The 15,731-nt window shown below is 38.3% G+C and overlaps 1 protein-coding gene across 1 annotated transcript in view; it reads right to left on the reverse strand.

The window, feature by feature from the left end:
• LOC117504370 (serine/threonine-protein kinase BRSK2-like) overlaps positions 1–15,731 on the reverse strand; it is a 175,379-nt gene that overhangs the window by 82,440 nt on the left and 77,208 nt on the right. The window contains exons 9-10 of the mRNA XM_034163836.1: positions 13,460–13,624; positions 13,166–13,263 (exon numbers count right to left, since the gene is read on the reverse strand). Of these exons, the coding sequence (XP_034019727.1) occupies positions 13,166–13,263; positions 13,460–13,624 (263 nt within the window). The remainder of the gene's footprint in view (positions 1–13,165; positions 13,264–13,459; positions 13,625–15,731) is intronic.

Here is a 15,731-nt window from a genome sequence, read left to right on the forward strand (position 1 = left end):
AGGACAGAGGTCAATAAATGGACAACAGAAGGACAGCAACAAGTCAGAAACCAAACAGCTAACACATAAAACTCATCCAACATTCAGTAATAAGAAATACAACAACAGTTCGGTTCAACATCAATACTTTCAGCTAAAAAAAAAGGACCTATTTTAAAAATATAACGCAATGCCAAATACCCTCGGCCGTATGAGCTTTGTCATCTTTATAATTTGCAGTTATTTAATGAATTATTAAGATCCTATTGTCTTACATACAATTTGGACATGTTAAATAAAGCCCTTCAATCAATCAATCAATCAATCAATCATAATTACTATTTACATTTTAATGGTGTCTGCAGGAGGGCGTGCATGTGCATATACATGAGCTTTTGACAAGAATGTGCTTTTGCCCAGTGTGATGAGTTAGCTTTGAGTTAGCGAAAGTTAGCATGCACGCTGTCGTTGTCGTCAGCGAAATGTCTTGTAAATCACCCCAGAGACAGCGGTTTCAGTTTTAGAAGTGTTTATTTCTCGTTAGCTTTTACATAATATATGACAAAGAGATTATATTTATACACAAACAAAACAGAGTTTCCACCTAGCTAGCAGCCTGTGATGTCACCACACTAATGTCTGCTAAATGGTAGTTTGGTGGAAGGTCAACAAAAACAGTGTTTTCAGTTTTAGAAGTCTATTTCTCACTAGCTTTTGCATAATATATGACAAAGAGGTTATATTTATACACAAACAAAATGGAGTTTTGCAGTGAACAAGACCAGCCTGTGATGCCACGGTGTCACTCTACTCTGATTGGCTGTCACCCCTGCCACTCAAAAACAACAACAAAAAAAAGATAAACAAAATTGAACAGAATGAAACAAAATGTGACTTGGGTTAGGAATAAAAACAAGTCATGATGATACAAGAAGGCAGATTTAAAGGGTTGTCTCCTTAAATTCAAAAACAACTGCCCATCTACATCTGTGATAGACATGAAAATCTCCAAACAAAATTTCATAGCTATTAAAACAACTACATATGACTGTCCAACCATTATTATTCGATTGACTCTCCTTCAACAACAAAAGACCTTTGTAGCTGTGCTGAAATGCTGGTGGAGGTGATGTTTCACTATGCTAAATACAATTAATGGAAAACATATACGTAAATATTGCATATGAATCCAGATCCTCTGAATCAAATTAACTGTTCCTCGTCCTTTAACCACAGTATAATCGTCTACCAAATTCTATTAAAATGCATCCATATGTCTTTCAAGTAGGCGATTCACAAATAGAAAAAAAAAATGGAACCCAAACACTACCTGTATGGGAGACATAATTACAAAAACCAGCACTGCATGGCAGCAAATGAACTGATGAATGGCTCAGAAAGCTCAATGAGAGTGACAAAACTGTTTACTGTCACAGGAGCAATCAATCAATACAATGGACACCTGGGTGTTCGAAGCTTTATATCAACACCTCATTTAATTTAAATTCATGTGAACTGATCAATTAGAAAGGGCAACCAACTTGGATTTACATGTCACTTCTTGTAGATTCCCGATGGCCTTGATGCCCAGTTGTTGGCTGTTTGGTGGCAAGAATGTCTTGCTGTCACAGCTCTGGAAGTCTGAGACTGGATCCTTGCACAGTTGTTGTCCAGGAGCACAAGATTAAAGTGGCAAGAAGGAGGACATTTTGTAACAAGGTTTTCATTTTGCAGCCCTGAAACTATGTTCAGGGCTGCAGGTTTACAGAATTTGAGAGTATACCTATAGGCATGCTGACGAAATCTATACCGTCAAAAAAAGCACAACCTGTTTCTTTGATCCTATGTATACCAACAAAGCTGTTTAAGGACCTGTGGCTCACTCTTGGGCTGACTGTGCTGGAAATTATTAATCCTTCTTTAACTTCTGGATCTGTTCCTAAATGTTTCAAATCTGCAGTGATTAAACCATTACTTAAGAAACCTAATCTTGACTCCTGTGTATTGAAAAACGACCAGACGATATCAAATCTATCATTTTGCTCTAAAATTCTAGAAAAAGTGGTGTCACGGCAGCTCGTGGACAATCTTACTGAGAATGATCTTTTTGAGCCACTGCAGTCTGCTTTTAGAAAATATCATTCCACAGAGACAGTTCTCCCTAAAGTGGTGAATGATCTGCTTGCAGTGGATTCAGATACCACTATGGCTCTGGTGCTGTTAGATCTCAGTGCTGTATTTGATACCGTGGATCATCATTTTCTACTCGATAGGGTGGAAAATCAGTTTGTGATTACTGGGAGTGCCCTTGCATGGTTGACGTCATACTTGACCAGTCGTTGTCACTGTGTTTTGTACAGTAACACTACCTCTAACCTTAGTGACATCAAATTTGGGGTTCCACAGGGGTCTGTCTTAGGCCCCTGCTTTTCTCCCTTTATATAGCACCCCTTGCGCACATATTCTGCCGTTTGGGATTACCTTTCACTGCTATGCTGATGATACTCAGTTATACATGCCGATAACTGCTAGTAATCTCATTCACATAAAATCCTTAGAAGATTGCCTTACATCAGTGAGAAGTTGGTTGCCTAGAAACCTCCTACTTTTAAACTCCAATAAGACTGAAATGATGGTTCTTGGTCCATTGAGACATCGGCATCAATTTGACCAGTTAACGCTCAGCCTCGGCTCGTGTGTCATACATCACACTGACAAGGTGAGGAACCTTGGGCTAATTTTTGAACCTACATTGTCCTTTGACCTCCACATTAGAAATATTACGAGGACTGCTTTCTTCCACCTGCGAAATATAGCGAAGATTTGTCCCATCCTGTCTATGGCTGATGCTGAGACACTGATCCATGTATTTATCTCTTCTAGATTGGACTACTGCAATGTTCTATTTTCTGGTTTACCGCAGTCTAGCATTAGGGGTCTCCAATTGGTTCAAAATGCTGCAGCCAGACTTTTGACATGAATCAGAAACTCAGGGCTAGTGGCCAGCGAGTACCTTAGTATTTCCTGTTTTTCTTGTTGTTTAATGCTGATGAATTATACTGTATTTCTTGTCTTTCTGATGCCTGATTCATTTTTTTTTCTCTCTGTTTAAGATGCAGCTCCGTCCAGAGATGGGTGTGGTATTTGTGCTGGAGACCCTCCTGTCCTGTGCACCAACAGCATTTCCTGTATATTCGTTTTGTGAACTGTTCTGTAATTTATGTCTGTAGCATGGCCCAAGCAGAGGGGCACCGCTTTGAGTCTGGTCTGCTTGAGGTTTCTTCCTCAGAGGGAGTTTTTCTTTACCACTGTTGTTCTGGGGTTAGTAAAGTTAGACCTTACTTGTGTGAAGCGCCTTGAGGCAACTCTGTTGTGATTTGGCGCTATATAAATGAAAATAAATTGAAAATTGAATTGAATGTTCTCAAAAAGAATCCAGGTCAGATCACCATATTTATATGTGAGCTCCTGGCTAACACTTCCTGGACAGCAAAGCAAACAAAGTTGGTGCAGATAGCAATACAGACTCAGCTTGCACCAACAAACAAGCAGCTCCAAGAACAGTTGAACCAAAACTAAAAAGAAGCAAAAAGAAAAGTTTTCTGCAGACGCCCATCAGGCCAAACATGAATCAGACTGATGTCAAGCAAAAACACAGATCACCACTGGCACAGCTTTTGAGAAATGGAGGGACTTGCTGAGTCGACCTTCATCCTGTAGAACCTCACTGAATCTCACTGTGTTGTCATCGCCTCAACTTGGGTCATTTTAGCTTGCGTGCTAATTCCAATCCATTGCTAACAGTCTACTCAAGCAGGTGAACTGGTTTGATTGCCATTTATAAATTATTTTATCAACTACGATGGGGGCACATCCACATGAGCAACACTTTAAAATGTCAGAGTTTTGTTTTGTTTATTGGTTTGTCTGCAGTATGACAGCCTAACCAGTAGATGTCACCAAATCCTACTTCAGACCAATTTAAGGTTGTCATGGCTGCTGGTCTGGGGTTTAGACCATTTGCTGATTTTGTCCTTTGCTTCCTCACATGAATGTCATTACAATTACATTAAAAAGTAGCCAAAAAATGAGACACAAAATCTTTTTTTTTTCATCTTAAAGGGTTGTTGTACAAAGACCAGGACCCCATACTAAAATGCCTTGGACTAAATCACAGTGGTAGACTAATGACAAGTAATTCGTACACAAACTGATTTTTTTTTCTTCTTTGCACCTGTTAGTAAGCTCGGAAACTAATATTATCTTTATTACGATTTCCTTTTCACATTTGTCAGTGTGTATTCTGTGGATGTAAAACCTGTCTTTGCCCGCAGTGAGTGATAACAACGCAAAAAAAAAGCAAGAAAAAATTTTTACTAATGCTGGAACATACACTCTCCAAGAAGAAATAGAAAAAAGAAACACTGCTGTCACAACTAAACAAAAACCTGACAATAAATAAATAAATGAATAAAAAGCCCAAAGGCTAAACAGAGGTTGGCTCAATATTCTTGGGTTAACATTTTAATGTGTTAAAACTAAACACTTGTGGATTCTTGTTTATGGTACTCAGAAATTAAAGCTTTAATTGTGATTTCCCCATTTCCATCCACTGGAAATGGAAGCAGGAATCCTTCAGTCGAACAACGCGTTTTCAGCCCGAGTAGGCTTAAGACGGCATGCGTCTTGCTGCCAATTTCATTGACTGGGGAACCCAAAAAACAGATCTGTTAAAAAATGTTTTGAAATGTAAGAGTCTTGTCCTCTAAAAATGTCTAAAAGTTTATGTAATTCTTCATGGTCAAAAATAATAACCCTCTGGGGTCCGAGGGCATTTTTTAGACAGTTCACTCGCCTTGCATAAATGTTTTATTATTGCTGTTAACAGCTCTCCCTGCATCCCACAATCAAGTTTTATGTCTCTTTGTTTTCAGGACAACCTGTGCTTTCAGAATAGATATGTTTTTGTTGTGTTTTATAAGTGTAATAAAGGTTTACAACCAAAAATATGCAAGGAAAAAACAAAGTGAAAAATAATTTTCCACACACATTTATTCAAAACACACAAACTATAATAAACAACTGTTTTCCAGTAACATTCACATGCATACTAGTGGAGCAATCCTGATAGTTACACACTCTTTGTTTGAGCACGTGAGATTCTCATCAGAGGTTCTCTGTGTGCTCCTGCTTTCACTGATCGCTGTGCGTAATGGTGCAGGGCGCACTGAGTGTGTACTAATAGTATGTACTCAATGGAGCACCCAGAGGGCTATTCAAACAAGCCAACTAGTAACACATCACTCCTGAAAATGATCTTTGGCTTTTCACGTGAGGTAAATCTGCTCTACGATTGGATTTTGGAAAACCATGTGACGGTGAACCAATTCCGATTGGACACTCACATTGCACACATCATCACACAGCTTCTATGAGGAGTACAAAGATGGCCGATGGCGAGCTCGAAAGTCCACTGAGTTACCTTTTCAGCAAAAAAAAAAAAAAAAAAAAAGGAAGTTTCTATATCATATCATTCAAAAGTTATTTTGAACCCAGAGGGTTAATATGTTTGGTATTTTTTATTTTTTTCCACATAATTTCGGCGGCACAGGAAAAACACCTCTGTGTTGATAACCATTTGTTAAAATCCAGTTGGCTTTTGATGGCTTTCAGTGGAGTGAGTATATGAGAAATTGTTTATCAGCTGGAGATGTTCCAACTTGTCCTTAAGGCTTCCAACAGAGGTGTTTTTCCTGTGACGGAGCGTCGCGGCGGCTGCGAGCCGACGCTGCAATCCGCCCGCACGTCTTTCATTAAAAAAAATCTCCTTTAACAGTGGAATATCCGGATAAAATGCTGAAACCGACTTCTTCTGAAACTTCTCTGTTCTCTCACGACGTCCTGGATCAACAGAGCCTGAAATGTGGAGGTTTTCAGCTTGAACAGGCTGACGACGGCGGCTGAGAGCGCTGAGCGACGTCTCGCACCGTGGGAAGTCCTTAAAGCGACAGAATCACCTCAAAATCTCTCATCAGCCGTTAAAATTTTCACTGAAAACCAGCTTAATTTTTCGAACCGTGTCCACTTCGATGTGTCTCACAGGTTTAGAAAAAATTTTGATCAAACAAAGCGCCAGTCTCTCAGCAACTTCTCAGACAAAGGAATTCCGACGAGGGGCTGGACGACTCCTCCCACAAGGAGTGCTCACAGGTGAATGACGTCACCGACAGGCGTGGAAAAACTCACACATGCGCACGAGGGTTCAAGCATGTCTGACGTAAAAACATATGAATGAAATCCATATAGTTTTTGAAAAAAATAAAAAGGACCTATACTTTACGGACAGACCTCGTATTTGATGTAGCTCACAGTATCTTTTTTATTTTAGCAGTGAATTAGTAACTAAACCTCATGGTCCAAAACGTTGAGTCTGCAACAAACTGTGTCTAGCACTGTTTCAAACTGTCTTGTTGAGCCGTGCAAATAATGTTTTGTGCTATCGTGTGTCCTTTTGAGTACTGTGGTGTACTTCATGCTGAAACAACTTCGAGCACACACTCAGACACTCAGACATAACTGCAAGCTGTTACTGCATCACAAAGCTTCTCACGACCTCCACCAATGAAGATTCATATGCTGATAGGCAAAAACTGATTCAATTTTCAAGTTCATAGGTCACAGGACAAAGTCAGGAAAAATCTTGGCAAACTGGAAAAAAAAATCCCTTATCTTTAACATTGAACAAATGTTCACAAATTCATAACTCTGTCAAAAAATATCAAATGTCTTTCATATTTGTGAGCATTATGTAGGATGGTATCCTTTATTGACTGACAAAGTTTGATCCAGATCTGATCTGGATTACACATTTTGTGACCATTTAAATTTAACATTGAAAACCCAATTTAATGTATATTTTACATTATGTCTTAAACAAACATGCCCCAAACACTCTCATATTTGAAGGTGAGGTACAGACTGGCACTCACTATCGTCTGACAAAGTTTGATCCAGATCTGATCTGGATTACACATTTTGTGACCATTTAAATTTAACATTGAAAACCCAATTTAATTTATATTTTACATTATGTCTTAAACAAACATGCCCCAAACACTCATATTTGAAGGTGAGGTACAGACTGGCACTCACTATCGTCCGACAAAGTTTGATCCGGATCTGATCTGGATTACACATTTTGTGACCATTTGAATTTAACATTGAAAACCCAATTTAATGTATATTTTACATTATGTCTTAAACAAACATGCCCCAATCACTCTCATATTTGAAGGTGAGGTACAGACTGGCACTCACTATCGTCCAACAAAGTTTGATCCGGATCTGATCAGGATTACACATTTTGTGACCATTTAAATTTAACATTGAAAACCCAATTTAAGTTATAATTTACATTATGTCTAAAACAAACGTGCTCCAATCACTCTCATATTTGAAGGTGAAGGGCAGACTGGCACTCACTATCATCCGACAAAGTTTGATCCAGATCTGATCTGGATTACACATTTTGTGACCATTTAAATTTAACATTGAAAACCCAATTTAATGTATATTTTACATTACGTCTTAAACAAACATGCCCCAATCACTCTCATATTTGAAGGTGAGGTACAGACTGGCACTCACTATCGTCCGACAAAGTTTGATCCGGCTCTGATCTGGATTACACATTTTGTGACCATTTAAATTTAACATTGAAAACCCAATTAAGTTATATTTTACATTATGTCTTAAACAAACGTGCCCCAAACACTCTCATATTTGAAGGTGAGGTACAGACTGGCACTCACTATCGTCCGACAAAGTTTGATCCGGATCTGAACTGAAGTACACATTTTGTGACCATTTAAATTTAACATTGAAAACCCAATTTAATGTATATTTTACATTATGTCTTAAACAAACATGCCCCAATCACTCTCATATTTGAAGGTGAGGTACAGACTGGCACTCACTATCGTCCGACAAAGATTGATCCGGATCTGATCTGGATTACACATTTTGTGACCATTTAAATTTAACATTGAAAACCCAATTTAATGTGTATTTTACATTATGTCTTAAACAAACATGCCCCAATCACTCTCATATTTGAAGGTGAGGTACAGACTGGCACTCACTATCGTCCGACAAAGTTTGATCCGGATCTGATCTGGATTACACATTTTGTGACCATTTAAATTTAACATTGAAAACCCAATTTAATGTATATTTTACATTATGTCTAAAACAAACGTGCTCCAATCACTCTCATATTTGAAGGTGAAGGGCAGACTGGCACTCACTATCATCCAACAAAGTTTGATCCAGATCTGATCTGGATTACACATTTTGTGACCATTTAAATTTAACATTGAAAACCCAATTTAATGTATATTTTACATTATGTCTTAAACAAACATGCCCCAATCACTCTCATATTTGAAGGTGAGGTACAGACTGGCACTCACTATCGTCCGACAAAGTTTGATCCAGATCTGATCTGGATTACACATTTTGTGACCATTTAAATTTAACATTGAAAACCCAATTAAGTTATATTTTACATTATGTCTTAAACAAACGTGCCCCAAACACTCTCATATTTGAAGGTGAGGTACAGACTGGCACTCACTATCGTCCGACAAAGTTTGATCCGGATCTGAACTGAAGTACACATTTTGTGACCATTTAAATTTAACATTGAAAACCCAATTTAATGTATATTTTACATTATGTCTTAAACAAACATGCCCCAATCACTCTCATATTTGAAGGTGAGGTACAGACTGGCACTCACTATCGTCCGACAAAGATTGATCCGGATCTGATCTGGATTACACATTTTGTGACCATTTAAATTTAACATTGAAAACCCAATTTAATGTATATTTTACATTATGGCTTAAATAAACATGCCCCAATCACTCTCATATTTGAAGGTGAGGTACAGACTGGCACTCACTATCGTCCGACAAAGTTTGATCCGGATCTGATCTGGATTACACATTTTGTGACCATTTAAATTTAACATTGAAAACCCAATTTAATGTATATTTTACATTATGTCTAAAACAAACGTGCTCCAATCACTCTCATATTTGAAGGTGAGGTACAGACTGGCACTCACTATCGTCCGACAAAGTTTGATCCGGATCTGATCTGGATTACACATTTTGTGACCATTTAAATTTAATATTGAAAACCCAATTTAATGTATATTTTACATTATGTCTTAAACAAACATGCCCCAATCACTCTCATATTTGAAGGTGAGGTACAGACTGGCACTCACTATCGTCCGACAAAGTTTGATCCAGATCTGATCTGGATTACACATTTTGTGACCATTTAAATTTAACATTGAAAACCCAATTAAGTTATATTTTACATTATGTCTTAAACAAACATGCCCCAATCACTCTCATGTTTGAAGGTGAGGTACAGACTGGCACTCACTATCGTCCGACAAAGTTTGATCCGGATCTGATCTGGATTACACATTTTGTGAACATTTAAATTTAACATTGAAAACCCAATTTAATGTATATTTTACATTATGTCTAAAACAAACGTGCTCCAATCACTCTCATATTTGAAGGTGAGGTACAGACTGGCACTCACTATCGTCCGACAAAGTTTGATCCAGATCTGATCTGGATTACACATTTTGTGACCATTTAAATTTAACATTGAAAACCCAATTTAATGTATATTTTACATTATGTCTTAAACAAACATGCCCCAATCACTCTCATATTTGAAGGTGAGGTACAGACTGGCACTCACTATCGTCCGACAAAGTTTGATCCGGATCTGATCTGGATTACACATTTTGTGAACATTTAAATTTAACATTGAAAACCCAATTTAATGTATATTTTACATTATGTCTAAAACAAACGTGCTCCAATCACTCTCATATTTGAAGGTGAGGTACAGACTGGCACTCACTATCGTCCGACAAAGTTTGATCCAGATCTGATCTGGATTACACATTTTGTGACCATTTAAATTTAACATTGAAAACCCAATTTAATGTATATTTTACATTATGTCTTAAACAAACATGCCCCAATCACTCTCATATTTGAAGGTGAGGTACAGACTGGCACTCACTATCGTCCGACAAAGTTTGATCCAGATCTGATCTGGATTACACATTTTGTGACCATTTAAATTTAACATTGAAAACCCAATTAAGTTATATTTTACATTATGTCTTAAACAAACGTGCCCCAAACACTCTCATATTTGAAGGTGAGGTACAGACTGGCACTCACTATCGTCCGACAAAGTTTGATCCGGATCTGATCTGGAGTACACATTTTGTGACCATTTAAATTTAACATTGAAAACCCAATTTAATGTATATTTTACATTATGTCTTAAACAAACATGCCCCAATCACTCTCATATTTGAAGGTGAGGTACGGACTGGCACTCACTATCGTCCGACAAAGTTTGATCCGGATCTGATCTGGATTACACATTTTGTGACCATTTAAATTTAATATTGAAAACCCAATTTAATGTATATTTTACATTATGTCTTAAACAAACATGCCCCAATCACTCTCATATTTGAAGGTGAGGTACAGACTGGCACTCACTATCGTCCGACAAAGTTTGATCCAGATCTGATCTGGATTACACATTTTGTGACCATTTAAATTTAACATTGAAAACCCAATTAAGTTATATTTTACATTATGTCTTAAACAAACGTGCCCCAAACACTGTCATATTTGAAGGTGAGGTACAGACTGGCACTCACTATCGTCCGACAAAGTTTGATCCGGATCTGATCTGGATTACACATTTTGTGACCATTTAAATTTAACATTGAAAACCCAATTTAATGTATATTTTACATTATGTCTTAAACAAACATGCCCCAATCACTCTCATGTTTGAAGGTGAGGTACAGACTGGCACTCACTATCGTCCGACAAAGTTTGATCCGGATCTGATCTGGATTACACATTTTGTGAACATTTAAATTTAACATTGTAAACCCAATTTAATGTATATTTTACATTATGTCTAAAACAAACGTGCTCCAATCACTCTCATATTTGAAGGTGAGGTACAGACTGGCACTCACTATCGTCCGACAAAGTTTGATCCAGATCTGATCTGGATTACACATTTTGTGACCATTTAAATTTAACATTGAAAACCCAATTTAATGTATATTTTACATTATGTCTTAAACAAACATGCCCCAATCACTCTCATATTTGAAGGTGAGGTACAGACTGGCACTCACTATCGTCCGACAAAGTTTGATCCGGATCTGATCTGGATTACACATTTTGTGAACATTTAAATTTAACATTGAAAACCCAATTTAATGTATATTTTACATTATGTCTTAAACAAACATGCCCCAATCACTCTCATATTTGAAGGTGAGGTACAGACTGGCACTCACTATCGTCCGACAAAGTTTGATCCAGATCTGATCTGGATTACACATTTTGTGACCATTTAAATTTAACATTGAAAACCCATTTTAATGTATATTTTACATTATGTCTTAAACAAACATGCCCCAATCACTCTCATATTTGAAGGTGAGGTACAGACTGGCACTCACTATCGTCCGACAAAGTTTGATCCGGCTCTGATCTGGATTACACATTTTGTGACCATTTAAATTTAACATTGAAAACCCAATTAAGTTATATTTTACATTATGTCTTAAACAAATGTGCCCCAAACACTCTCATATTTGAAGGTGAGGTACAGACTGGCACTCACTATCGTCCGACAAAGTTTGATCCGGATCTGATCTGGATTACACATTTTGTGACCATTTAAATTTAACATTGAAAACCCAATTTAATGTATATTTTACATTATGTCTTAAACAAACATGCCCCAATCACTCTCATATTTGAAGGTGAGGTACAGACTGGCACTCACTATCGTCCGACAAAGTTTGATCCGGATCTGATCTGGATTACACATTTTGTGACCATTTAAATTTAACATTGAAAACCCAATTTAATGTATATTTTACATTATGTCTTAAATAAACATGCCCCAATCACTCTCATATTTGAAGGTGAGGTACAGACTGGCACTCACTATCGTCCGACAAAGTTTGATCCGGATCTGATCTGGATTACACATTTTGTGACCATTTAAATTTAACATTGAAAACCCAATTTAATGTATATTTTACATTATGTCTAAAACAAACGTGCTCCAATCACTCTCATATTTGAAGGTGAGGTACAGACTGGCACTCACTATCGTCCGACAAAGTTTGATCCAGATCTGATCTGGATTACACATTTTGTGACCATTTAAATTTAACATTGAAAACCCAATTTAATGTATATTTTACATTATGTCTTAAACAAACATGCCCCAATCACTCTCATATTTGAAGGTGAGGTACAGACTGGCACTCACTATCGTCCGACAAAGTTTGATCCGGATCTGATCTGGATTACATTTTGTGACCATTTAAATTTAACATTGAAAACCCAATTTAATGTATATTTTACATTATGTCTAAAACAAACGTGCTCCAATCACTCTCATATTTGAAGGTGAGGTACAGACTGGCACTCACTATCGTCCGACAAAGTTTGATCCGGATCTGATCCGGATTGTGGATTTTGTGGACATTTGAATTTAATATTGAAAACCCCATTTGGTGTACATTTTGCATTATATCTCAATCAAAAGTCCCCCAAACACTCTCATTTGTGACACTTGGATACAAACTGGTGTTCTCAGCAAATAGACTAAGTTTGATCCACATCTGATCTGTACTGTGGATTTAGCAGATATTTGATTTTAATGTTGAAAAGCCACTTATCTTATGAAAAGCCACTTCTAACAGGACTTTGACCTTGAAAATTTTTCCTAGGTAAAAATTTGTGGAATGGTAGAGCTTTGTGCTCTACGAGTGCAGTGCTTTTGTATTATTCATGCAAACACGTGAATAAAATTGGTATTGCAGATCCCTATTAGAAGACTGAAATGTCCACACAGGCTTGAGAGAAAAAAAACAAAAACAAAACACTAATAAACTGCATATAAATTGACTTTAAAGTTGTATTTCTTGAGGTTGATATACATCTTGAAAACACAAACTAATGCGTGCTTCTTTCCCACTCTTAATTCCACTCTTTGACACAATGTAACTTTGGCTGGAATGTCCTACCGATCTCATTGCGCGGCGGTAGATTCTGGTCCTCCTGGCTCGGATATCTTTCTTTACGGTCCAGGAGGAGAAAGTAGATCATCTTTTCCTGGTTGTCACTGCAGAGAGAAGACAAAGAGCTCAGTATCAGTTGAGCGTACACTGGTTACAGCTGCTCCATCATCAGAAGACATTCTAAATAGAAGTATTCATCAATCTGACAATTTCATTGGTGTTTCACATCTTTCTCTTCTTCCCTCTGAGCTAAGAGTGGTTCTAATGGCTCGTCGCTCCCTCCACCCTCACTGCACTCACTCCTCAGACAGCAAGTCCTTGGTGAGTTTGTCCTTGTCTCTGAAGCATCCCAGAGAATGCATGCTCTCCAGGACGTCAGGGTCGATCTCCTCAGCTAAGGCCAGCGTCCTGATGGCCACCTTCCTGGGAACAGGCTGCTCAGGCTCAGGCTCATTCTTGCCAGCTCTGAAACACACACAGCATATGCAGCAAGAAACACTCAAACATAAATAATGATTAGGCGAAAGTTGCTGGAGTCTGCATTGAAAGCAGCAGGACAGCAGTGACTGGGAGTCTCACCACATCACCGCCATTGGAGTGTTGTGGACAGATTGACTTTGACTGATTTGTACAACTGTATGAACACTTCTGGTGATGAAAACAAATGTTTGGATTTTAGGTGTTGTGCCAAGTTAGCAGCAGGATGGCATGGACAGTTCTTTTTGTCGATGGCATCATGTCCGCCAAGGATGTAATAAAATCATTGGCATTTATTTATTTATTTGTCTGTCTGTCTGTTACCAGGATTACTTCAAAACTACAGCACAAATTTTGATGACATTTTCACAAGAGATAGATATTAGAACATGGAAGACTCCATTAAATTTTGCAGGTGATCCGGTGTCGCAGACCGAACGGTCCCCCTAAAAATCCGTCCCCCCGATGATATGGTTCATGGATTATCACCTCATTTCTGCTTCAAACTGCACTCCAGTCATCATCTATCTCAGTGACAGATATCTGATGCTTTGTACAGCAATCATTTCTGCATAAGTTCAGCATTATTTCATCATAAAAGGTGGCAGAAGCGATGAGAGCGCCGCGGCTCAATGAGCTGCTAGCTGTGCACCGGTGTCACGGAATTTCGCAGAGTTTCTGCTTCAAATGGCCTCGTTTCTACTTAAAACTGACTTTAGAATGATTTAAGAGGTTTTACCTTTATCATCTGATGGTTAATAATCACATTAATCCATTTGATTGATTTGGGTGAAGAGACTCCATCTCAGACGAGTTGCTGTGGTCCAAAATAACACATGGGCAGATCCAAAAGGTGGACCGATTTTTAGGGGTGGACCATCGGTCTGCAACAGCGGATCCGGATTTTGTCTCAGTATTTCACGTTATATAGGTTTTGAAGGATTACGTCAAAACTTCTTCATGGATTCACACCAAATTTGCACCACAGATAAATATTAGGGCATAGGATACTCCATTAAATTTTGCAGGTGATCCAGTGTCGCAGACCGAATGGCCCCCCCTAAAAATTGGTCCCCCCGATGACGCGGTTCACAGATTATCACCTCGTTTCTGCTTCAAACTGCACTTTAGTCATCATCTATCTCAGTGACAGATATCTGATGCTTTGTACATCAATCATTTTGGCATAAGTTCAGCATTATTTCATCATAAAAGGTGGCAGAAGCGATGAGAGCGCCGCGGCTCAATGAGCTGCTAGCTGCGCATCGGCCATTTCAAAGTGTCACGGAATTTCGCTGGGTTTCTGCTTCAAATGGCCTCGTTTCTACTTAAAACTGACTTTAGAATGATTTAAGAGGTTTTACCTTTATCATCTGATGGTTAATAATCACATTAATCCATTTGATTGATTTGGGTGAAGAGACTCCATCTCAGACGAGTTGCTGTGGTCCAAAATAACACATGGGCAGATCCAAAAGGTGGACCGATTTTTAGGGGTGGACCATCGGTCTGCAACAGCGGATCCGGATTTTGTCTCAGTATTTCACGTTATATAGGTTTTGAAGGATTACGTCAAAACTTCTTCATGGATTCACACCAAATTTGCACCACAGATAAATATTAGGGCATAGGATACTCCATTAAATTTTGCAGGTGATCCAGTGTCGCAGACCGAATGGCCCCCCCTAAAAATTGGTCCCCCCGATGACGCGGTTCACAGATTATCACCTCGTTTCTGCTTCAAACTGCACTTTAGTCATCATCTATCTCAGTGACAGATATCTGATGCTTTGTACATCAATCATTTCGGCATAAGTTCAGCATTATTTCATCATAAAAGGTGGCAGAAGCGATGAGAGCGCCGCGGCTCAATGAGCTGCTAGCTGCGCATCGGCCATTTCAAAGTGTCACGGAATTTCGCTGGGTTTCTGCTTAAAACAGCCTCGTTTCTACTTAAAACTGACTTTAGAATGATTTAAGAGGTTTTACCTTGATCATCTGATGGTTAATAATCCCATTAATCCATTTGATTGATTTGGGTGAAGAGATGCTATCTCAGATGTGCTGCTATGGTCCAAAATGACGCATGTGCAGA

The sequence above is a fragment of the Thalassophryne amazonica genome, chromosome 2 (assembly GCF_902500255.1).
Source record: "Thalassophryne amazonica chromosome 2, fThaAma1.1, whole genome shotgun sequence".
NCBI classification, from domain to species: domain Eukaryota; kingdom Metazoa; phylum Chordata; class Actinopteri; order Batrachoidiformes; family Batrachoididae; genus Thalassophryne; species Thalassophryne amazonica.